The 24114-nt window shown below is 43.8% G+C and overlaps 1 protein-coding gene across 1 annotated transcript in view; it reads left to right on the top strand.

Moving 5' to 3' along the window:
* LOC142380459 (collagen alpha-6(VI) chain-like) overlaps positions 1-24114 on the top strand; it is a 63860-nt gene that overhangs the window by 22439 nt on the left and 17307 nt on the right. The window contains exons 13-33 of the mRNA XM_075466334.1: positions 2053-2145; positions 2260-2313; positions 3871-3942; positions 9080-9106; positions 9245-9289; positions 11115-11168; positions 11290-11352; positions 11530-11595; positions 14373-14426; positions 14575-14610; positions 14690-14752; positions 16260-16322; positions 16548-16610; positions 16800-16862; positions 18412-18462; positions 18797-18832; positions 19147-19209; positions 19289-19351; positions 20242-20277; positions 20360-20396; positions 20528-20539. Of these exons, the coding sequence (XP_075322449.1) occupies positions 2053-2145; positions 2260-2313; positions 3871-3942; positions 9080-9106; positions 9245-9289; positions 11115-11168; positions 11290-11352; positions 11530-11595; positions 14373-14426; positions 14575-14610; positions 14690-14752; positions 16260-16322; positions 16548-16610; positions 16800-16862; positions 18412-18462; positions 18797-18832; positions 19147-19209; positions 19289-19351; positions 20242-20277; positions 20360-20396; positions 20528-20539 (1114 nt within the window). The remainder of the gene's footprint in view (positions 1-2052; positions 2146-2259; positions 2314-3870; positions 3943-9079; positions 9107-9244; positions 9290-11114; positions 11169-11289; positions 11353-11529; positions 11596-14372; positions 14427-14574; positions 14611-14689; positions 14753-16259; positions 16323-16547; positions 16611-16799; positions 16863-18411; positions 18463-18796; positions 18833-19146; positions 19210-19288; positions 19352-20241; positions 20278-20359; positions 20397-20527; positions 20540-24114) is intronic.

Below are 24114 nucleotides of genomic sequence, written 5' to 3'. Positions count from 1 at the left end.
ATTCACCCAATCGCACACACTCATACAGCACGTCCACATCTATACACACTACGTGCTTTATAATCATTCACACAAACATTCATTCACCGACGGATTTATCGGTAGGCAACGTGGGGTTCAGTGTCTGGCCCAAGGACACTTCGACATGTAGCCCATGGAAGCCGGAGTCGAACCACCGACCTTCCGATTGGTGGGTGACTGCTCTTCCTCCTGAGCTACAGCCGCCCGCGTCTATGTGTCTCGTGCTCCAATTATGATTGGCAGTCCAGCCACGGGATGAAAGTCCCTCTTAATGTGTACTTGTTGGACAGCGGTGTATGGGAATCTGATGCACCATGGGGGATAAACTGATGAGAGCTTTGATGACCAAGGGGAGCGCACGGCTCACAGAGGACTGGGACACCCCCGATCTGTCTCCAATCTCCCTCTGAAAGGTTCCTGTGGCCAAAAATCCAAGGGTGGTGAGGACCTGGGCGTGTGGTGGAATTGGGTTTGATCGGCGTGTTTCTCTCTGGAGTTGTGGCTCCAGCAAGCTGCATATTTGCAGCAGCACAGTCCTTTGTGATCTTAATCGCGATGTCAGCCATTCGTCTGTCTCCACACGGTCTCTTCCAAGAGCCTGACGCACTAAGGCATCCAAAAGTAGCAAGTCAGCCGCTGAGCTTCCCGTTACAGATTCAAATTAACCTTCAATTAGTGCACAATTTAATTCAAACATAATAATGTCAGCATAATTATGGGTTATAATGTATATTTATTTATGTTTTCTTCAAAGTAATTAAATATACAATCCATTAGTCGAGCAAACTTGATTTGAATAACAGCGGACTATTTTACGAAGCTCCTACGACAGGTCTGGATCACTGTAAATTCTGTTTGTACCTGAAAGAAAACGTAAAATACAAAAAAATTGGTGAATGCGCAAATTCTGTTAAATCACTCGTACACACGACTTAAAAACAAATCTGTGCGTACGTTGTTGCATGAGGCCCAATGTTCCATAAATAATAATGTAGAAATGTTTTTCCTTTAAATGTTAAAGGTTCAGAGTCGGAAGCCAAAAGATTTCTGACATGAGTTTAATCCCTTTTGTGTTTTTAATAGGGCTGGGCACGTTAACTCGTTATTATCGTGTTATTATCGTGTTATTATCGTGTTATTATCGTGTTAACTAATTATTTAACACCACTAAATATTTTATTGTGCATTATTATTATTTTTTAATCAGGGAAATCATGTGATTAATTAGATTAAACATTTTAATCGCTGCCCAGCCCTAATTTATTTACTTATTTATTTTGATTATTTTGATTATTTTAATTATTTCATATTCATTGCACAGTAATTTGCTGACTAATTACTGCGCTTAAATGCATCTTTTTTAATCATTTAATTTTAGTTTTTTGTTTTGGATGTTTAAATTGTTGGATGTTATTATATCAACATGAAAAACCAATAAATTTGTTTAAAAAAAAAAAAGAAATAAGCATCCAACATAGGTTAGGAAAATAAAAAATGTGCGCATGTACAATAATGTGCTCCCAGAACACAAACAGAAACAAAAGAAACGTTTAATCGTTGCCCAGCCCTAGTTTATTTACTTATTTATTTTTATAATTTTGATTATTTCATATTCATTGCACAGTAATTTGCTGACTAATTACTGCGCTTTAATGTATCTTTTTTAATCATTTCATTTTTGTTTTTTGTTTTGGATGTTGTTATATTAACATGAAAAACAAATAAAAATATGTTTAAAAAAAGAAAGAAATAAGCATCCAACGTAAGTAAGAAAATGAAAAATAAAACTAAGTAATTAATAAAACTTAAACCCAGTTTGTGATGATTACTGCCCAAAGAGGAACGGCTACATATCAGCGTTCAACAGTTTAAGTGTCGGTGCTGTGGGGCCCAACACCTCAGGGGGAAAGATTTACACGCAGATTAAGCTGGTTTGGACAGAAAATCTGGTTTGTGCACAAAGAAAATATTTCTGTCTGCTCCTCTGACCTGGAAAGCATCAAATGAAGCCCTAAATGTTTCTTTCTGCAGAGCACCGTGGCAGATCGGGTGTGCTGCAAGGTCATGTGCAGATGTTCGGGGCACGAGGGCGTCCGGGGTCCGCCTGGCACCCGAGGGATGAAGGTGACGCTTTTCAAAATGTTAGAATAAGTTGTGAGGAGCAGAGGGAGGACTTCCTCAGCTCACTTTGGCCTGTCGAACATTTCTGTGCTGACTTGTTTGTGCTCCCGTAAACAGGGTTCGACTGGATTGATGGGTCCGCGGGGCTTTCCGGGCGAGCAGGGGGCCGATGTAAGTGACTCTTCAGAAAGTTTATCATCAGAGAGACGTTTCATACCAGATTTGGTCAGGATGAGATGGAGGTGGGAGGAGTTAAAAGCTCTCACAGCTGGACACTAATCCCCTCTGACATGTGTTTAAACAACTGGAGATGGAGAGCGTGTCCCCTCTTAACAGTTCATTGCTCATTTACCTCCAAAACGACTGCGAATGTGAAGTAACAGTCTGTCTGAAACCTTAGTAAATGTGAAGTAACAAGGCAAGACAACTTTATTTTAGTCAGGTTCACTGTGTACAAAACTGTACTTTTGTGGGAATTTTTTGGGGATTTGTTGACCTATACATTTTTGGAATCTGCAGACTTTGGGGATTCCAAAAACCAATGTTGCCACTTGAACCTGTAAATGGGCGCCATATAATACAGAATTTCAGCTACCTTGGCCTCTAAACAACCTAAAAACTCAATTTAACATGCCAATCCTATGTTTTCCATTGGATTCCTTGACCAAGAAAACACACCCGACATTAAAGACAAGTTCACCATTAGGGGTGGGAGTTGATAAGATTTTTACGATTCCAATTCCATTTTCGATTCTGCTTAACGATTCGCTTCTTTGTCGGTTCCCTTATCGATTCTCATTTGGAGAAAAAGGACAACAAACCGGTCGATTGGCATCAACTTTGTTTAGTTTAGAAGTCACACGAGTCGTGACGTCACAAACCCAACAACGGTGAGGTCCACATTGGTCTATCCTGGCCTGGGTAATTTAACTCTTCCTGCTCTGGTGAAAGGAGAAGCTGGAGGTAGAGGTGAACTGGGGGTAGTACCACCAGCCTCTGGCTCTGAGCCAGTCAGGCTCTGTCTCTCATGATTTCATCTAAATGTAATGCCTGAGAAGGCATTCATTTAACCTTAACCGTTACTAACAGCAGCTTTTACAATCAGGCAAATGGCGCTAACATGACAGGCAGTGTTTGTTAGTTAGTTACCTGCAGTGTTAGCCGAGGACATGCTAACGTTTCTAACGTTGCTGGGTTCAGATTCACCGACGTTAGTCCGGAGCGGATCGAAAACGCGACATTCATTCATAGTTATTGCATGTTGGTAGTATTTCCTCCCTTTGGTGAAATATTCACTTTGCAAGTTGTCCTGTTGTCGTCTTTTTTAGGGATGTGTAACCAAACTTTCGAGCGTTTGTACCGCTTGGGCGCCATGTTTACTGTTGGCTGCTGGCTGCGCTGGACTCGCCACGCAACGCTGCGTGGTGACGTCATTCGCGCCCACTGGAATCGATAAGGGAATCGTTTGCAAAATCGCCAAACGATTCCAAGGAATTGAAACACTGCGAACCGGTTCTCAACAAGAACCAGTTCTCGATTCCCATCCCTATTCACCATCAGTAACAGGTCTGACTCCAAAATCTTTGAGACCCTTTTGAAAAAAGCTGTTGGCAGGATGTCTAAACAGAGCCTGTTTGAAACCTTAGTAAATGTGTAGCTTCAGAGCCTGTTTGCTGTCTGAACCCTCAGCTGGAAGCGTTACCGTGTCACTGTGTTTGGTTCTCGCAGGGGGAGCGTGGGTCGCCGGGACCGAGTGGACTTCAGGGCATCCAGGGCTGTGCAGGGATCAAAGGACCGAAGGTACGAACCCCATCTGTTGACTGCGGTGTTTGATTAGCTTTAAAGGCTGCACAGGAAAACCAGATCCCAAGCACGCAATACGAGCACAAAGGACAGAATCTGTGGTTAGAAACCTGTTCTCACTGTTCCGCTCCACGAGCACAGAGCTGTGCACGACCTCACCAACTCTTCTTATAGCTTGTCTATCAGGAAACCCTCTGATCCTCCAAACTGAGAGGATCTGACTGCAGGTAAGGTGCTGACTGCTCACAGGCACTTTGGAAACATGTTTGATTATTAGTTTGTACGATAAAAAGCTCCTCATAGGAGGGCTGAAGATGCACCGAAGAGGAAAAGGGACAAATAGATCCAAAGAAAACTTGAGAAGAAGTTGGATTTCCCAGCTGGTAACTAATCATACAGAGATGAGTGTGGCTGCTGTATTGTGGCTGCTGTAGTGTGGCTGCTGTAATGTGGCTGCTGTAGTGTGGCTGCTGTAGTGTGGCTGCTGCAGTGTGGCTGCTGTAGTGTGGCTGCTGTAATGTGGCTGCTGCAGTGTGGCTGCTGTAATGTGGCTGTGTGGCTGCTGTAGTGGGGCTGCTGTAGTGTGGCTGCTGTAGTGTGGCTGCTGTAGTGTGGCTGCTGTAGTGTGGCTGCTGTAATGTGGCTGCTGCAGTGTGGCTGCTGTAATGTGGCTGTATGGCTGCTGTAGTGGGGCTGCTGTAGTGTGGCTGCTGTAGTGTGGCTGCTGCAGTGTGGCTGCTGTAGTGTGGCTGCTGCAGTGTGGCTGCTGCAGTGTGGCTGCTGCAGTGTGGCTGCTGTAGTGTGGCTGCTGTAATGTGGCTGCTGCAGTGTGGCTGCTGCAGTGTGGCTGCTGTAGTGTGGCTACTGCAGTGTGGCTGCTGTAGTGTGGCTACTGCAGTGTGGCTGCTGTAGTGTGGCTGCTGTAATGTGGCTGCTGTAGTGTGGCTGCTGTAGTGTGGCTACTGCAGTGTGGCTGCTGTAGTGTGGCTGCTGTAGTGTGGCTACTGCAGTGTGGCTGCTGTAGTGTGGCTGCTGTAGTGTGGCTGCTGTAATGTGGCTGCTGTAGTGTGGCTGCTGTAGTGTGGCTGCTGTAATGTGGCTGCTGTAGTGTGGCTGCTGCAGTGTGGCTGCTGCAGTGTGGCTGCTGTAGTGTGGCTGCTGTAGTGTGGCTGCTGCAGTGTGGCTGCTGCAGTGTGGCTGCTGTAGTGTGGCTGCTGCAGTGTGGCTGCTGCAGTGTGGCTGCTGCAGTGTGGCTGCTGTAGTGTGGCTGCTGTAGTGTGGCTGCTGTAGTGTGGCTGCTGTAGTGTGGCTGCTGTAGTGTGGCTGCTGCAGTGTGGCTGCTGCAGTGTGGCTGCTGTAGTGGGGCTGCTGTAGTGTGGCTGCTGTAATGTGGCTGCTGTAATGTGGCTGCTGCAGTGTGGCTGCTGTAGTGTGGCTAATGCAGTATGGCTGCTGTAATGTGGCTGCTGTAGTGTGGCTGCTGTAGTGTGGCTGCTGCAGTGTGGCTGCTGTAGTGTGGCTGCTGTAATGTGGCTGCTGTAGTGTGGCTGCTGTAATGTGGCTGCTGTAGTGTGGCTGCTGTAGTGTGGCTGCTGTAATGTGGCTGCTGTAGTGTGGCTGCTGCAGTTTGGCTGCTGTAGTGTGGCTGCTGTAGTGTGGCTGCTGTAGTGTGGCTGCTGTAGTGTGGCTGCTGTAATGTGGCTGCTGTAGTGTGGCTGCTGCAGTGTGGCTGCTGCAGTGTGGCTGCTGTAGTGGGGCTGCTGTAGTGTGGCTGCTGTAGTGTGGCTGCTGTAATGTGGCTGCTGTAATGTGGCTGCTGTAGTGTGGCTGCTGTAGTGTGGCTGCTGTAGTGTGGCTGCTGTAGTGTGGCTGCTGTAGTGTGGCTGCTGTAGTGTGGCTGCTGCAGTGTGGCTGCTGTAGTGTGGCTGCTGTATTGTGGCTGCTGTAGTGTGGCTGCTGTAGTGTGGCTGCTGTAATGTGGCTGCTGTAGTGTGGCTGCTGTAATGTGGCTGCTGTAGTGTGGCTGCTGCAGTGTGGCTGATGTAATGTGGCTGCTGTAATGTGGCTGCTGTAATGTGGCTGCTGTAATGTGGCTGCTGCAGTGTGGCTGCTGCAGTGTGGCTGCTGTAGTGTGGCTGATGCAGTGTGGCTGCTGTAATGTGGCTGCTGTAGTGTGGCTGCTGCAGTGTGGCTGCTGTAATGGGGCTGCTGTAGTGTGGCTGCTGTAATGTGGCTGCTGCAGTGTGGCTGCTGCAGTGTGGCTGCTGTAGTGTGGCTGCTGTAGTGTGGCTGCTGTAATGTGGCTGCTGCAGTGTGGCTGCTGTAATGTGGCTGCTGCAGTGTGGCTGCTGTAATGTGGCTGCTGTAATGTGGCTGCTGCAGTGTGGCTGCTGTAGTGTTGCTGCTGCAGTGTGGCTGCTGCAGTGTGGCTGCTGCAGTGTGGCTGCTGTAATGTGGCTGCTGCAGTGTGGCTGCTGTAATGTGGCTGCTGCAGTGTGGCTGCTGTAGTGTGGCTGCTGCAGTGTGGCTGCTGTAGTGTGGCTGCTGTAGTGTGGCTGCTGTAGTGTGGCTGCTGCAGTGTGGCTGCTGTAGTGTGGCTGCTCTAATGTGGCTGCTGCAGTGTGGCTGATGCAGTGTGGCTGCTGTAGTGTGGCTGCTGTAATGTGGCTGCTGCAGTGTGGCTGCTGTAATGTGGCTGCTGCAGTGTGGCTGCTGCAGTGTGGCTGCTGCAGTGTGGCTGATGCAGTGTGGCTGCTGTAGTGTGGCTGATGCAGTGTGGCTGCTGTAGTGTGGCTGCTGCAGAGTGGCTGCTGCAGTGTGGCTGCTGTAGTGTGGCTGCTGTAGTGTGGCTGCTGCAGAGTGGCTGCTGTAGTGTGGCTGCTGTAGTGTGGCTGCTGCAGAGTGGCTGCTGTAGTGTGGCTGCTGTAGTGTGGCTGCTGTAGTGTGGCTGCTGTAGTGTGGCTGCTGCAGAGTGGCTGCTGTAGTGTGGCTGCTGCAGAGTGGCTGCTGTAGTGTGGCTGCTGTAGTGTGGCTGCTGCAGAGTGGCTGCTGTAGTGTGGCTGCAGTAGTGTGGCTGCTGTAGTGTGGCTGCTGCAGTGTGGCTGCTGCAGTGTGGCTGCTGCAGTGTGGCTGCTGCAGTGTGGCTGCTGTAGTGTGGCTGCTGCAGAGTGGCTGCTGCAGTGTGGCTGCTGTAGTGTGGCTGCTGTAGTGTGGCTGCTGCAGAGTGGCTGCTGTAGTGTGGCTGCTGTAGTGTGGCTGCTGTAGTGTGGCTGCTGCAGAGTGGCTGCTGCAGTGTGGCTGCTGCAGTGTGGCTGATGCAGTGTGGCTGCTGTAGTGTGGCTGCTGCAGTGTGGCTGCTGTAGTGTGGCTGCTGCAGTGTGGCTGCTGTAGTGTGGCTGCTGTAGTGTGGCTGCTGTAGTGTGGCTGCTGTAGTGTGGCTGCTGCAGTGTGGCTGCTGCAGTGTGGCTGCTGCAGTGTGGCTGCTGCAGTGTGGCTGCTGCAGTGTGGCTGATGCAGTGTGGCTGCTGTAGTGTGGCTGCTGTAGTGTGGCTGCTGCAGTGTGGCTGCTGTAGTGTGGCTGCTGCAGTGTGGCTGCTGTAGTGTGGCTGATGCAGTGTGGCTGCTGTAGTGTGGCTGCTGCAGTGTGGCTGCTGTAGTGTGGCTGCTGTAGTGTGGCTGCTGCAGTGTGGCTGCTGTAGTGTGGCTGCTGCAGTGTGGCTGCTGCAGTGTGGCTGATGCAGTGTGGCTGCTGTAGTGTGGCTGCTGCAGTGTGGCTGCTGTAGTGTGGCTGCTGTAGTGTGGCTGCTGCAGAGTGGCTGCTGTAGTGTGGCTGCTGTAGTGTGGCTGCTGTAGTGTGGCTGCTGCAGTGTGGCTGCTGTAGTGTGGCTGCTCTAGTGTGGCTGCTGCAGTGTGGCTGCTGTAGTGTGGCTGCTGTAGTGTGGCTGATGCAGTGTGACTGCTGTAGTGTGGCTGCTGTAGTGTGGCTGCTGCAGTGTGGCTGCTGCAGTGTGGCTGCTGTAGTGTGGCTGCTGTAGTGTGGCTGCTGTAGTGTGGCTGCTGTAGTGTGGCTGCTGCAGTGTGGCTGCTGTAGTGTGGCTGCTGCAGTGTGGCTGCTGTAGTGTGGCTGCTGTAGTGTGGCTGCTGTAGTGTGGCTGCTGCAGTGTGGCTGCTGCAGTGTGGCTGCTGTAGTGTGGCTGCTGCAGTGTGGCTGCTGTAATGTGGCTGCTGCAGTGTGGCTGATGCAGTGTGGCTGCTGTAGTGTGGCTGCTGCAGTGTGGCTGCTGTAGTGTGGCTGCTGCAGTGTGGCTGCTGCAGTGTGGCTGCTGTAGTGTGGCTGCTGTAGTGTGGCTGCTGTAGTGTGGCTGCTGTAGTGTGGCTGCTGCAGTGTGGCTGCTGCAGTGTGGCTGCTGTAGTGTGGCTGCTGCAGTGTGGCTGCTGTAATGTGGCTGCTGCAGTGTGGCTGATGCAGTGTGGCTGCTGTAGTGTGGCTGCTGCAGTGTGGCTGCTGTAGTGTGGCTGCTGTAGTGTGGCTGCTGCAGTGTGGCTGATGCAGTGTGGCTGCTGTAGTGTGGCTGATGCATTGTGGTGCGATAGTCACGATAACTCTGGAAATAATGATCCATCCATCTTTTTTTCCATCTTTAATCCATCTTTAATTTTTCTTTAATCCATCTTTAATCCATCTTTATTCCATCTTTAATCCATCTTTAATCCCTCTTTAATCCATCTTTAATTCTTCTTTAATCCATATTTTTTCCATCTTTAATCCATCTTTAATTCTTCTTTAATCCATCTTTAATCCATCTTTATTCAATCTTTAATCCATCTTTAATCCCTCTTTAATCCATCTTTAATTCTTCTTTAATCCATATTTTTTCCATATTTAATCCATCTTTAATTCCTCTTTAATCCACGATAACTCTGGAAATAATGAGGTTTAATTTACATGGAGACCAGCTTTTCTTGTTTATATTTAGTTCTCAGCTTTGCTTTGATGTCATTAACGCTGCAATGACATCACAAATTTATGAGATGAACAGATGTGACAGATGTTAGTGACCCGTGAGGTCGGTCACCACTGACACCGGAGTGTGGGCCTGCTGGTGTGGTTAAATCCTGTCGTTTCTGTTTGCAGGGCAGCCGAAGCTTCTCAGGCAGCAGGGTGAGTGACTCCGGTTTGCTGGAATGGAAACTCAATTTGGCAAAGAACCAGCGTGAAGTTCTGCATTTACCGTAGAGATGAATAAATCTTTTAGTGTTCGGTGTTCTGACAGAAGCACTGATGGTTATTCTGCTGCAGGGGGAAGGCGGAGAAGACGGATTGGATGGAATCGATGGAGAGCAGGTATCAGTGTCGATTTTCACACGTGTGATGATTTTACACACAATAACTGAAAATATTTCAAATGTTGCTAAAGTTTACAGAGTTTAGAGCTTAAGGGAAATCAGCTTCAGGCCGGCTGATTTCGGCTCGGGCAGGAGCGAAATGCATTGTGGGTAAACGCTCTGCATACTGTTTGATCGATGAGTATGCAGTATGGAAGTATGTAGTATGTAGTATGGAAGTATGTAGTATGCAGTATGGAAGTATTTAGTATGTAGTATGTAGTATGCAGTATGTAGTATGTTGTATGTAGTATGCAGTATGTAGTATGCAGTATGCAGTATGTAGTATGTTGTATGTAGTATGCAGTATGCAGTATGTAGTATGCAGTATGTAGTATGCAGTATGCAGTATGTAGTATGCAGTATGTAGTATGCAGTATGCAGTATGTAGTATGCAGTATGTAGTATGCAGTATGTAGTATGCAGTATGTAGTATGTTGTATGCAGTATGTAGTATGCAGTATGCAGTATGTAGTATGCAGTATGTAGTATGTAGTATGTAGTATGCAGTATGTAGTATGTAGTATGCAGTATGTAGTATGCAGTATGTAGTATGCAGTATGTAGTATGCAGTATGTAGTATGTAGTATGCAGTATGTAGTATGTAGTATGCAGTATGTAGTATGTAGTATGCAGTATGTAGTATGCAGTATGTAGTATGTTGTATGTTGTATGTAGTATGCAGTATGCAGTATGTAGTATGCAGTATGTTGTATGTAGTATGCTGTTTGTAGTATGTAGTATGTAGTATGCAGTATGTAGTATGTAGTATGTAGTATGTTGTATGTAGTATGCTGTATGTAGTATGTAGTATGTAGTATGCAGTATGTAGTATGCAGTATGTAGTATGTTGTATGTAGTATGCTGTATGTAGTATGTAGTATGTAGTATGTAGTATGCAGTATGTAGTATGTAGTATGTAGTATGTAGTATGCAGGATGTAGTATGTAGTATGCAGTATGTAGTATGTAGTATGCAGTATGTAGTATGTAGTATGCAGTATGTTGTATGTAGTATGTAGTATGCAGTATGCAGTATGTTGTATGTAGTATGCAGTATGTTGTATGTAGTATGTAGTATGCAGTATGCAGTATGTTGTATGTAGTATGCAGTATGTAGTATGCAGTATGTTGTATGTAGTATGCAGTATGTAGTATGCAGTATGTAGTATGTTGTATGTAGTATGCTGTATGTAGTATGTAGTATGCAGTATGTAGTATGCAGTATGTAGTATGTAGTATGTTGTATGTTGTATGTAGTATGCAGTATGCAGTATGTAGTATGCAGTATGTAGTATGTAGTATGTAGTATGCAGTATGCAGTATGCTGTATGTAGTATGTAGTATGCTGTATGTAGTATGTAGTATGTAGTATGTAGTATGCAGTATGTAGTATGTAGTATGCAGTATGTTGTATGTAGTATGTAGTATGTAGTATGCAGTATGCAGTATGTAGTATGTAGTATGCAGTATGTTGTATGTAGTATGTAGTATGTAGTATGCAGTATGTAGTATGTAGTATGTAGTATGTAGTATGTAGTATGCAGTATGTAGTATGTAGTATGCAGTATGCAGTATGTAGTAGGCGGTTTCGAACACAGCCCAGGTCTGTTTCCTGTTAGGATAACTCCTTTTTCTGCTGAACAGCTGTAGCCTATAGCGCCCCCTCTGGTGGTCGCTTCGTATTTGTTCCTTATGGAGTCAAACTGCTGATGTGAAGCTGTAGTTATCTGAGGTCTCATAGTCCTGAGCTGTTATGAGCTGTTGGTTTGTTTCTGTTCACAGGGAGAGGCGGGAAAAAATGGAACCAGTGGAGTAAAGGGAGACCCCGGAAACCCAGTAAAACACTCTGAATTAAAATCATTAAATTAAAATTAAAATCTTTAAAGGCGTCTTTAGGCCTTTAAAGACAGAGAACGAATTCCGTCAGTTGACTCACAGGGTGAACTGTTGTCTTCAGGGTTCTCCAGGCGTGAGGGGGGAGGTGGGGCCTAAAGGACAGCGAGGACTGAGAGGAGATCCGGTGAGTTTCATTTCTTCACCGAATCTGTTGTAAAAAGTATTCAAGTACCATCTTTAATCCATCTTTAATCCATTTTAATCCATCTTTAATCCATCTTTAATCCATTTTAATCCATATTTATTCCATCTTTATTCCATCTTTAAGCCCTCTTTAATCCATTTGTGCATTGTTTGACAGGGCGAACCCGGGACCGACAACACCAGCCCGGGACCCAAAGGAGACCCCGGCAACCCAGGGATACCGGTAAGAGACTTCAGAGTTACTGTTTCGCCTGTCCATGTCGACCTTCTTTGCGGGTCAGTGCTGCAGTTCCTCTCCCGAACAGCAGGGGGTAGACATGAATAATTACAAACAAACTAAGATTTATCGAGCTTAATCTGTTGGCTCATGACAAGGTTTGACATGGTCCCTGGTTCCTGAGGGCCGTAGTCCCTAGTTCCTGACGGATGGGGTCCCTAGTTCCTGAGGGCCATGGTCCCTAGTTCCTGAGGGATGGGGTCCCTAGTTCCTGAGGACCATGGTCCCTAGTTCCTGAGGGATGGGGTCCCTAGTTCCTGAGGGCCATGGTCCCTAGTTCCTGAGGGATGGGGTCCCTAGTTCCTGAGGGCCATGGTCCCTAGTTCCTGACAGATGGGGTCCCTAGTTCCTGAGGGCCATGGTCCCTGGTTCCTGAGGGCTGTGGTCCCTAGTTCCTGACGGATGGGGTCCCTAGTTCCTGAGGGCCATGGTCCCTAGTTCCTGAGGGATGGGGTCCCTAGTTCCTGAGGGCCATGGTCCCTAGTTCCTGAGGGATGGGGTCCCTAGTTCCTGAGGGCCATGGTCCCTAGTTCCTGAGGGATGGGGTCCCTCGTTCCTGAGGGCCATGGTCCCTAGTTCCTGAGGGCCGTGGTCCCTAGTTCCTGAGGGATGGGGTCCCTAGTTCCCGAGGGCCATGGTCCCTAGTTCCTGAGGGATGGGGTCCCTAGTTCCCGAGGGCCATGGTCCCTAGTTCCTGAGGGATGGGGTCCCTAGTTCCCGAGGGCCATGGTCCCTAGTTCCTGAGGGCCATAGTCCCTAGTTCCTGAGGGATGGGGTCCCTAGTTCCTGAGGGCCATGGTCCCTTCTTCCTGAGGGCCATGCACTCTATTTCCTGAGGGATGGGGTCCCTAGTTCCTGAGGGATGGGGTTCCTAGTTCTTGACTAGTGTCTGTATGTCCGAATGAGGGAAACAACGGCCCCGTTCCTGAAAAGGTTCTAGGAACTGCTAAAGGTTCTTACAGTTGGAATGCGGCTGATGACAACAATGATGTCACATGTACATGGAGAGGAAAGAGGGCGGAGGGAGCAGAGGTGCATCATGGGAGCTCTGGGGTAGTTGTAGGAACACCACAGATTCTATAATAGTACAGATACGCCACTCACGGTGCATTTCCGGTTTCCAACGAGGCGATTTTGGTTGCAGTTCCACCCTTTTTCCACGTGGGGCGCTCAATTTTGGAGACCAGAATGAATGGAGTCCTATGGAGCCCTTTCGTGCCCTTATCTCAAGATATCATTTTTTCTCTAGTAATTGGAATGTTCTTTTCGAAAGAGGATGTTTAGAAAATACCCTTAGCTAAGTTTTAGATTTTTAGAGCCACTCATTTGCTTAAAAAAAGGATTTGAAGTGTATATGACGTCATACATAGCTTACGACCGGAGATGCCACTTTACGGCAACAATCCTGCTTGTTGTTGGTCTCAAAGGCAGCAGCGTTTTCAAGGAAGAGCTGTAGTAAGAGAGAATGTGTGGTAACATCACAGATTCTTCGGCTGTGGTAACATAAGCGGAAAAAGTCCATCTTAATTCTGTTGTCGCTTGGTATGGAGCCAGCCGTCAAGCGGTGCCTCTGGTCGTAATTCTGGTCGAGCGCTGTCATTAGCACAATGCTAGCGCGTGGTGGACAACAAGAAGCCAACCTGTAAGAAATCAAAGGGATATATGTACTCGTTCAGTAGATTTTTTACTTGAAACCCATGTTGAGCTCTCAGAAACTACATTCAAATCTGAGCGCTCTTGAGGAGACTTAGGTGAAACTGACCATTTGTAGCATCTAGCTCCATTGGGCCCAATTCATTCTGGTCTCCACCGACGCCCCCAGTGGAATTCTGGTGGAACTGCAGCCAAAAAGCCGGTACAATGGGGCTTAATAGAGAGTGGCAAGGCTGTTCGTTATAATGACTTTATTTTTGTTTATGTTTCCATGTGGGCTGTACACCACTAGGGCACAAAGATTGTCTTATGGGTCATTTTTGACCCATCCATCCATCCATCCACTATCTATACCGCTGAATCCGTCGATCGGGTCGCAGGGGGCTGGAGCCTATCCCAGCGGTCAATGGGTGAGAGGCGGGGTACACCCTGGACAGGCCGCCAGTCCATCGCAGGGCCACATAGAGACAAACGAGACAAACAACCATGCACGCTCACACTCACTCCTAAGGACAATTTAGAGATGCCAATCAACCTAACATGCATGATTTTTTGGACAGTGGGAGGAAGCCGGAGTCATTTTTGACCCGTGAATTATAAAAACATTTAAACATCAGAAAAAAGTTCACTGTTTTTTCCCTTTCAGTATAATTAATTCAGAAGTAATTACTTCACATTTATATAATAGCAATAATAAACCTTTATTATGTAAAAGAGAACTGAGAAAACAAGAAAACTGTTGGTCCAGCTGACAGTTGGTTTGTGGTTAAAAAAAAAAAAGTGTAATCCTGAAAACTGGTGATTGTCTTTTTGTATTGTGTAACAAAAAAATACATGATAAAACATGTATTGAATTGAGTTGAATAGATCAATAACAGGTGGTTTCATCATACAAAATAGATTTTGGATTTAAAATTAAATTAAGTTGCTTTATTTTGGGGCTTTGGTAGGGCGGGTCATTTCTGAGCCGTAGGACAAAGGGAGTAAACAGGATGTTATTAAAGGGTTATTCCTCGTTGCAGTGAAGTGTTTCAGGCTTGTTGTCCCAGCTGACATGTTCACGTCCACAGGGGGAACCTGGAGTGGACGGGAAGCCCGGGGGGCCTGGAGTCCCTGGATACCAGGTAAGCTTCCTGAAAGTGTTTCGGTTCTGTTTTGGTTGTTTGTTTCCGTGTCTTCGTGCTTTGAGTATTCCATCAGTGGGAACATTTTCCCTCGATGGGGAAGCCTGTGAACGTTGTGTTACTCAGCTGAATGTTTCCTTCTGTGCAGGGTCCAAATGGAAGAAGAGGGGCCAGCGGTGGGCCGGTAGGTGAACACCTCCAGCACGGCTGCAGGTTCAGGCCTCACTTATTGAACGGTAGCTCACCTTTCTGATCCTCTGCAGGGCGAGCTCGGGGACAAAGGAGGCCGAGGACAGCCGGGCGTCCCGGGAGTCTCTGGTCAACAGGTGAGAAGGAAGTTCTGGGTCCTCCAACGCTCCGTACAACCACTTTAACATCTTTGTATCTATTCTTTATTTAAATTGAATGAATTAGTTTGTTGGCTGGAAAGTTGCAATAGCACAGGGACAGACTAAATACAGAAAGAATCAGAAATAAACATCCATGTTGTTGGGAGCGCAAGCTGTAACCTACATTTTTAATACTTTTTTTATTTATTATTATTATTATTGTTATTATTTTTATTTATATATGTATTTATGTACTTATTTATTTTATTATTTTCATTATTTCATATTCATTGCACAGTAATTTGCTGACTAATTACTGCGGTTTATTTTTTTAAATAAATTAAAATGAATTCATTAATTACAGAATAGCTCAAATGAAAATAATCCAGGTAAATTCAAGTACTTCAATAAAAAATAAGAGAGACTTAGGAAATGCTTAAAACATATGTAACCCATATGTAACCTAAAAAACAAACATTCACCTATCCATGGGGGAAAAACGAGTTTAGGAAACTTAGCGCTACATGTTTCCTCAAGTTAGATGTTGAGTTTCTGCTGAAATGTGCGTTTGTTTTGGTTGACACAGAAGACACATAATGTAGCTGCTGTTTCTCACTCTTTGTAAGGTAAACATGCTTTCAGTATGAGGCCTCGTCTGCGTCTTCATTTCCCACCGTTGGTTCTGACATTTTTCATCCGTTTCTTTGTTTGCTACGACTGCTAATGCTAAAGCTAACCCGTCCCGCCGCTGAGATCGAGTACGGTCACGTGACCAGACCGCACGGCTGCGTCTGATTGGTGGAACACAGTCAGGTGGTAGAGCCTTTGGCGGAAGTCTCTCTCTCTGTCAGAATAAAACATTAAAATGAGGCGTACGCGGGGGGATAAAAATAATGAGGCGTAGAATACCAAAGAGGTAAGAAGAGAAGTAACCAGCTCATTGTAGCCTAATGTAGCGGAGTAAGAGGACAGTTTCTGCTGCACACATCTACTCAAGGAAAAGTAAAAAGTATAGAGATTTAAAACTACTCCTAGAAGTATAATGTTTTCAAAAACTTACTCAAGTAAATGTAACTGGTTACTACCCACCTCTGCCCAAATCAAGATGAGCTGAAGAGGAGACGTCTGGGATGCAGAGCAGGAAGAAAAGGGAGGAAAAGGAGGAGGAAGTTTAAACCATTTCTTCCTCTGATCATCATGGGAAATGTGAGATTAGAAAATGGATCTGATGAGGACACAGCAGGAATATTAGATATTAGGAAGCCAGAATTATTATTTACTTTGGGACATGGCTGCAGGAACACCTCCAACACCTCAGCTTTAAGACGAGGCTGGTTTTTTTAGCTGATTTTTGCTTTATTTTATTTGTTCTACCAATAACAAAAGCACATCTTTAATAAAATGTATAGTCTTGCAATGTAATTTCCCCTCCTCAGGTGTTAATAAAGTGTTATAAAACTGATTTGCATGGTGATGACGGCCCTAAACCGCGTTGTTTCTGCAGGGAAGCGGCGGAGAACGTGGAGAACCGGGACCAAAAGGGATGCCCGGTTATCCCGGAGTTCAGGTCAGAACATCACCTCCCCGTCGTCCTGCTTGATCTGTCTTATTCAGACTCATTGTACGCTCAGCTGATCCGCCTTTTGGTTCCTTTTGTCCACAACGGGAGATTCGTGACCGATCACTTTTAACAGACATGATGCTAATTTACTGTTAACGTAGCTTTTTTGTCCAGTTTGTGTGGAACATGAAGTTGGGTTGTTGGGTTGAAGTTCAGCTCTGTTTCCTGCAGGGAAACCCAGGAGCAGCTGGAGATCAGGGAAAACCTGGGAGTCGTGGCTCTAACGGACTGAAGGTGGGCGGCTAACTTCCTGCTTCTTACCTCTGAATCTGTGATGAAGTTAGACGACAGATATTTGGTTAAAGTCTCCTTTAAAGAACTTTTTTTGGTTGTTTTTAGCTGATTATGAAGCATCTGACACGATAAAACAGAGACACAAAAGGTTTAAATGAATGTGTAAAATGCAACGTTTTTTTGTTGAAGGGCCAACCAGGACAGCCGGGTGTGAAGGGAGCTGCAGGACCACAAGGACCCAGAGGAGAGCCGGTAGGCAGCCCAACATCTGCTGAGTTTGTAAACTGCAGCCATGAAATCTTCTGATCTTCTTCAGATGTTCATTTCTGAACTCTTTATCCTCTTTTCTGAAAACCTGTTTAGTGCCTTCAACGTCCAGTGATTTGCACAAGATATATTCTGCATAAAAAATCCGTCTCCATATTCTCCTTGAGTTTAAAGGCGACATATTGTGTAAAACTCCTTCTTCCTGTTCCTGGGAGCATATATCAGGGCGTCTGAGGTGTAAAACTCCTTCTTCCTGTTCCTGGGAGCATATATCGGGGCGTCTGAGGTGTAAAACTCCTTCTTCCTGTTCCTGGGAGCATATATCGGGGCGTCTGAGGTGTAAAACTCCTTCTTCCTGTTCCTGGGAGCATATATCAGGGCGTCTGAGCTGTAAAACTCCTTCTTCCTGTTCCTGGGAGCACATATCAGGGCGTCTGAGGTGTAAAACTCCTTCTTCCTGTTCCTGGGAGCACATATCAGGGCGTCTGAAGTGTAAAACTCCTTCTTCCTGTTCCTGGGAGCATATATCAGGGCGTCTGAGGTGTAAAACTCCTTCTTCCTGTTCCTGGGAGCATATATCAGGGCGTCTGAGGTGTAAAACTCCTTCTTCCTGTTCCTGGGAGCATATATCAGGGCGTCTGAAGTGTAAAACTCCTTCTTCCTGTTCCTGGGAGCATATATCAGGGCGTCTGAGGTGTAAAACTCCTTCTTCCTGTTCCTGGGAGCATATATCAGGGCGTCTGAGGCGTAAAACTCCTTCTTCCTGTTCCTGGGAGCATATATCAGGGCGTCTGAGGTGTAAAACTCCTTCTTCCTGTTCCTGGGAGCATATATCAGGGCGTCTGAGGTGTAAAACTCCTTCTTCCTGTTCCTGGGAGCATATATCAGGGCGTCTGAGGTGTAAAACTCCTTCTTCCTGTTCCTGGGAGCATATATCAGGGCGTCTGAGGTGTAAAACTCCTTCTTCCTGTTCCTGGGAGCATATATCAGGGCGTCTGAAGTGTAAAACTCCTTCTTCCTGTTCCTGGGAGCATATATCAGGGCGTCTGAGGCGTAAAACTCCTTCTTCCTGTTCCTGGGAGCATATATCAGGGCGTCTGAGGTGTAAAACTCCTTCTTCCTGTTCCTGGGAGCATATATCAGGGCGTCTGAAGTGTAAAACTCCTTCTTCCTGTTCCTGGGAGCATATATCAGGGCGTCTGAGGCGTAAAACTCCTTCTTCCTGTTCCTGGGAGCGTATATCAGGGCGTCTGAAGTCACCAGCAGGTGTAAAACTCCCCAAAAACACAACCCTGGTATTTATTTAGTTCCCCTTTTTTGGACTAACGAGTAGCTGCTGACCTCACCAAAAGGACAGAGTTGAGCATCTGGTAAGACTCAACCCAGAAAACAGAGTGTTGAAAATAAGGGCTCAAAAAAGGCGAGAGACGAGACGCACAACAGGGATTTTGACCAAAGCCTGTCTCATTTACTCAGTGAGAGCTCAGAAAGTTGATTTTTCTCCAGTTCAGGCCGTGACTGTCTGTGTTTTCAGGGCCATGATGGCGCAGATGGTCTTGGACTTGAAGGACTCAAAGGTTCAAAGGTAAATTTGAACATGTAAATGGGCTCCAGAAAAGTGAATGAATGCTTGTTTTATCCAGCTACTGATGTGAAACTGTTAGTTAATGCTGAACTGCTGCAGAAGAAGATAATTCTCCTAAAGATTGCAGAAGGATCCAGGCAGATCTTATTGTTTACATTTTTTACTTGGTCCAGTGAGTTTTCCATCTTGGCTCTGAGCTGGAACTATAAGGGGGTATTTCCTGTGTTTATAAAAATCGTTATTTTGCACAAACCTAAAAACATCTGGGCAGAAATGTTTGGAAATCTTTTGTTCAGCTTTTGTGAAATACTTTGTTCTCACTGTCTCCTTTCAGGGAGATCCTGGTTTTCCTGGTTATCCTGGTCTATCGGTGAGTCCAAGAACTGGAATCTTGTTTATTTATTTATTTATTTTTATTTATTTATTTATTTTACTTCTTTTTACTTTTAAATTTTTTTCAAGAACTGGAATCTTATTTATCTTTTAAAATTTTTTTAAAATTATTATTATTTTTTCAAGAACTGGAATCTTGTTTATTTATTTATTTAGTTTTATTTATTATTTATTTATTTTTCCTTCTTTTTTTACATTTTTTTTCAAGAACTGGAATCTTAGTTTGTCAGAAAAAGAAGCAAGGAGCTTGTTGGAGTTCAGACTGTTGTCTCATTGTTTTCTTGGGTTCAGGGCGAGGACGGTAACGAGGGAGGAAAAGGATATCCAGGACGTAAAGGGAGCCCAGGTCGAGCGGTGAGTGAGTGTCAGGCATCGTAATCATGAGTGGTTTTGCCTTTTTTACTGATGTCTGTTTGTGGTCTTGTTCATTCAGGGCAACTCGGGCAGGTCAGGAGAGTCAGGAGTGACTGGAGAGCCAGGACATCCAGGTCGCAAGGTCAGTTTAAACAGCATCTTTCAAAAACCTGGCTTCACCTATGGAAGTTTTTCTGTGCCATCAGAGTTTCAATACGATTTTATAATATTGAATTTTTACAGCATCAAAATCAGACTTTGAATTTGAAAAAACCAACAGTTTTAAAAAAAAATCCATTTCTAAAAACAAAAATCAGTGTAAAAACATCTAAAAAGAAATTCAGTGAAAAAAAAATTCAATTCATCCAACGGCAGCCAATCAAGTTACGCTCCATTGGACAGATCAGCCATGTCCACCAACGCGGGTGATGGTGCTTCGGTGAGTGAGTTTACTTTATTTGCCATTTGTGTTAGTAAAATTGAGGAATAAATATTACTAATATCTATTGAGCTGATCTGTCCAATGGAGCGTAACTTGATTGATTTTTTTTTTTTACACTTTGGTTTTTTAAATTCAAAGTCTGATTTTGATGCCGTAAAAATTAAATATTACATTACATTACATTACGGTCATTCTGCAGACGCTTTTAACCAAAGCGACTTACAATAAGTGCGTTCAACATCGGTAGGCAAAAGAACTTCAGGTCACAAGAAATCATAAGTGCTTTTCCTTCTAATACCAAACAGCTAAGAGCAAAACTAGTGCTAGAGTAAGTGCGATAAGTCAGGTACCTCAGCCTCTCACCAACTGCACACCAGTCACAGCGGGGTGGGGATGCATACCCTGGCTCGGGTAGGGGGTAATAAAAATATAGAGGGTGCCAGTGGTGGATTAGATATTCATATTCAAACTCTGATGGCACAGAAAAACTTCCATACTTCTCTCTAAGGAAATGTCACCAGTAGGGATTTGAGCTTCAGTAAGAGCAGCAGCATGAAGTGACAGCACTCATCTTTCTCTGCTTCTTCCAGGGTCCCAGAGGTCCTCCTGGAGAGAGAAGCAAGACTGTAAGTCCGTCTTAAATCCACTTCACCAGCCAACATTTAGCAAAAGAGACGCACTGATCAGAAACATCTTTTGTGTTGTCAGGAGTGCGACCTCATCACCTTCATCAGAGAAAATTGTGGTGAGTGTATATTTATTAATGAGTTGTTTCATTTTAAAATACAGAAGGGTGTGAAATAAAAGACAGTTTGATCTTGTTGTGTGATGTCTATTCACAGACTGAACTCTAAATGTTGTTTTCCTCCTTCACAGTTTGTTCCAAGGGTATGTATGTCTTTGTTTTCTCAGCCAGATAAAGTAGGTGAGTAAAGTGCAAATCTTATTGTTCTTAGATGCCAAAACATCATCCAGAAAGTCATTGGAAGTCATTGCAATTCCAAAGTTGTCCAACGTTACCTAAAGTTCTGTCAGAACCACTCTCGTCAAAACGAGATGAGAAACAGAGATGAATTTCAGAAGCTTATTCTGAATGCATACAATTGTGTTTGGCGGTATGGCTCTGTTCGGAGGAAGTTCCCGACTTTTCCATGAGCTCCATGGAAGCCAAGACAGGGAACAGCAGCATCCTCAGGTGGAGTGCCTTCCATTTGCTGTAAAGGCAACAAACCCCTAGAACAGAGCAAGCAACAATGAACAACAGTATGACATTGTTTGGCAATGAGAAGTCGGTGGAGCAGGGGAGGTGGTGGGTGCAAGCAGAAGCAAAAAAAAAGCAGTAACAGCAAACCAAGTTTAGACGAGTGCCCCAAATGCCAGCATCCAATTGCGAGCAGCAGCTGGTTACCCATTGAGCGCAGCTGGTTGTGGACAGCCATAAGGGTTGGGTCGGCGTCAGCCAATAGGCAAAGGGCGCGTTGACTAACGCTGTGCTACATTTATCCAAAGTTAACCAAGTTTATCCAAAGTTACACAAGGTTACCCAAAGTTACCTAAATGTATCCACGGTTAACTAAAGTTAACTAAAGTTATCCAAAGTTATCAGAATCAGAATCAGAATTCGTTTTTATTGCCATTATCCAGTTATCCAAAGTTATCCAAAGTTATCCAAAGTTATCTAAAGTTATCCAAAGTTATCCAAAGTTATCCAGTTATCCAAGGTTATCCAAGGTTATCCAAAGTTATCCAAAGTTATCCAAAGTTATCCAGTTATCCAAAGTTATCCAAGGTTATCCAAAGTTATCCAAAGTTATCCAAAGTTATCCAAAGTTATCCAAAGTTATCCAGTTATCCAAAGTTATCCAAGGTTATCCAAAGTTATCCAAGGTTATCCAAAGTTATCCAAAGTTATCCAAAGTTATCCAGTTATCCAAAGTTATCCAAGGTTATCCAAAGTTATCCAAAGTTATCCAAAGTTATCCAAAGTTATCCAAAGTTATCCAGTTATCCAAAGTTATCCAAGGTTATCCAAAGTTATCCAGAGTTATCCAAAGTTATCCAAAGTTATCCAAAGTTATCCAGTTATCCAAAGTTATCCAAGGTTATCCAAAGTTATCCAAAGTTATCCAAATATATCCAAAGTTTCCAAAGTTTCCAAAGTTATCTAAAGTTATCCAAATATATCCAAGGTTATCCAAAGTTATCCAAAGTTATCCAAATATATCCAAGGTTATCCAAAGTGATCCAAAGTTATCCAAAGTTATCCAAATGTATCCAAAGTTATCCAAAGTGATCCAAAGTTATCCAAAGTTATCCAAATATATCCAAAGTTTCCAAAGTTATCCAAAGTTTCCAAAGTTATCCAAAGTTATCCAAATTTATCCAAGGTTATCCAAAGTTATCCAAAGTTATCCAAATATATCCAAGGTTTTCCAAAGTGATCCAAAGTTATCCAAAGTTATCCAAAGTTATCCAAATGTATCCAAGGTTATCCAAAGTTATCCAAAGTTATCCAAATATATCCAAGGTTATCCAAAGTGATCCAAAGTTATCCAAAGTTATCCAAAGTTATCCAAATGTATCCAAGGTTATCCAAAGTTATCTAAAGTTATCCAAATATATCCAAGGTTATCCAAAGTGATCCCAAGTTATCCAAAGTTATCCAAATGTATCCAAAGTTATCCAAGGTTATCCAAAGTTTCCAAAGTTATCCAAAGTTATCCAAATTTATCCAAGGTTATCCAAAGTTATCTAAAGTTATCCAAATATATCCAAGGTTATCCAAAGTTATCCAAAGTTATCCAAATATATCCAAGGTTATCCAAAGTGATCCAAAGTTATCCAAAGTTATCCAAATGTATCCAAAGTTATCCAAGGTTATCCAAAGTTATCCAAAGTTATCCAGTTATCCAAAGTTATCCAAATTTATCCAAGGTTATCCAAAGTTATCTAAAGTTATCCAAATATATCCAAAGTTTCCAAAGTTATCCAAAGTTATCCAAATTTATCCAAGGTTATCTAAAGTTATCCAAATATATCCAAGGTTATCCAAAGTTATCCAAAGTTATCCAAATATATCCAAGGTTATCCAAAGTTATCCAAAGTTATCCAAAGTTATCCAAATGTATCCAAAGTTATCCAAGGTTATCCAAAGTTATCCAAAGTTATCCAAAGTTATCCAAATTTATCCAAGGTTATCCAAGGTTATCCAAAGTTATCTAAAGTTATCCAAATATATCCAAAGTTTCCAAAGTTATCCAAAGTTATCCAAAGTTATCCAAAGTTATCCAAAGTTATCCAAAGTTATCCAAATGTATCCAAGGTTATCCAAAGTTATCTAAAGTTATCCAAATATATCCAAAGTTTCCAAAGTTTCCAAAGTTATCCAAAGTTATCCAAAGTTATCAAAAGTGATCCAAAGTTATCCAAAGTTATCCAAAGTTATCCAAAGTTATCCAAATGTATCCAAGGTTATCCAAAGTTATCTAAAGTTATCCAAATATATCCAAAGTTTCCAAAGTTATCCAAAGTTATCCAAAGTTATCCAAAGTTATCCAAATGTATCCAAGGTTATCCAAGGTTATCCAAAGTTATCCAAAGTTATCCAAAGTTATCCAAATGTATCCAAGGTTATCCAAAGTTATCCAAAGTTATCAAAAGTTATCCAAAGTTATCCAAATGTATCCAAGGTTATCCAAAGTTATCCAAAGTTATCAAAAGTGATCCAAAGTTATCCAAAGTTATCCAAAGTTATCCAAAGTTATCCAAGGTTATCCAAAGTTATCCAAAGTTATCTAAAGTTATCCAAATATATCCAAAGTTATCCAAAGTTATCCAAAGTTATCCAAAGTTATCCAAATGTATCCAAGGTTATCCAAAGTTATCCAAAGTTATCAAAAGTGATCCAAAGTTATCCAAAGTTATCCAAAGTTATCCAAAGTTATCCAAAGTTATCCAAATGTATCCAAGGTTATCCAAAGTTATCTAAAGTTATCCAAATATATCCAAAGTTTCCAAAGTTATCCAAAGTTATCCAAAGTTATCCAAAGTTATCCAAAGTTATCCAAAGTTGTCCAAATTTATCCAAAGTTATCCAAAGTTATCCAAAGTTATCCAAAGTTATCCCAAGTTAACTAAAGTTATCCAAAGTTATCCAAAGTTATCCAAGGTTATCCAAAGTTATCCAAAGTTATCCAAAGTTATCCAAGGTTATCCAAAGTTATCCAAAGTTATACAAGGTTATCCAAAGTTATCCAAAGTTATCCAAGGTTATCCAAAGTTATCCAAAGTTATACAAGGTTATCCAAGGTTATCCAAAGTTATCCAAAGTTATCCAAAGTTATCCAAAGTTATCCAAAGTTGTCCAAAGTTATCCAAAGTTATCCAAAGTTATCCAAAGTTATCCCAAGTTATCCAAGGTTATCCAAAGTTATCCAAAGTTATCCAAGGTTATCCAAAGTTAT

Source organism: Odontesthes bonariensis, chromosome 5 (genome assembly GCF_027942865.1).
Source record: "Odontesthes bonariensis isolate fOdoBon6 chromosome 5, fOdoBon6.hap1, whole genome shotgun sequence".
Lineage (NCBI taxonomy): Eukaryota > Metazoa > Chordata > Actinopteri > Atheriniformes > Atherinopsidae > Odontesthes > Odontesthes bonariensis.
This window is presented reverse-complemented; position numbering and strand designations above follow the sequence as displayed.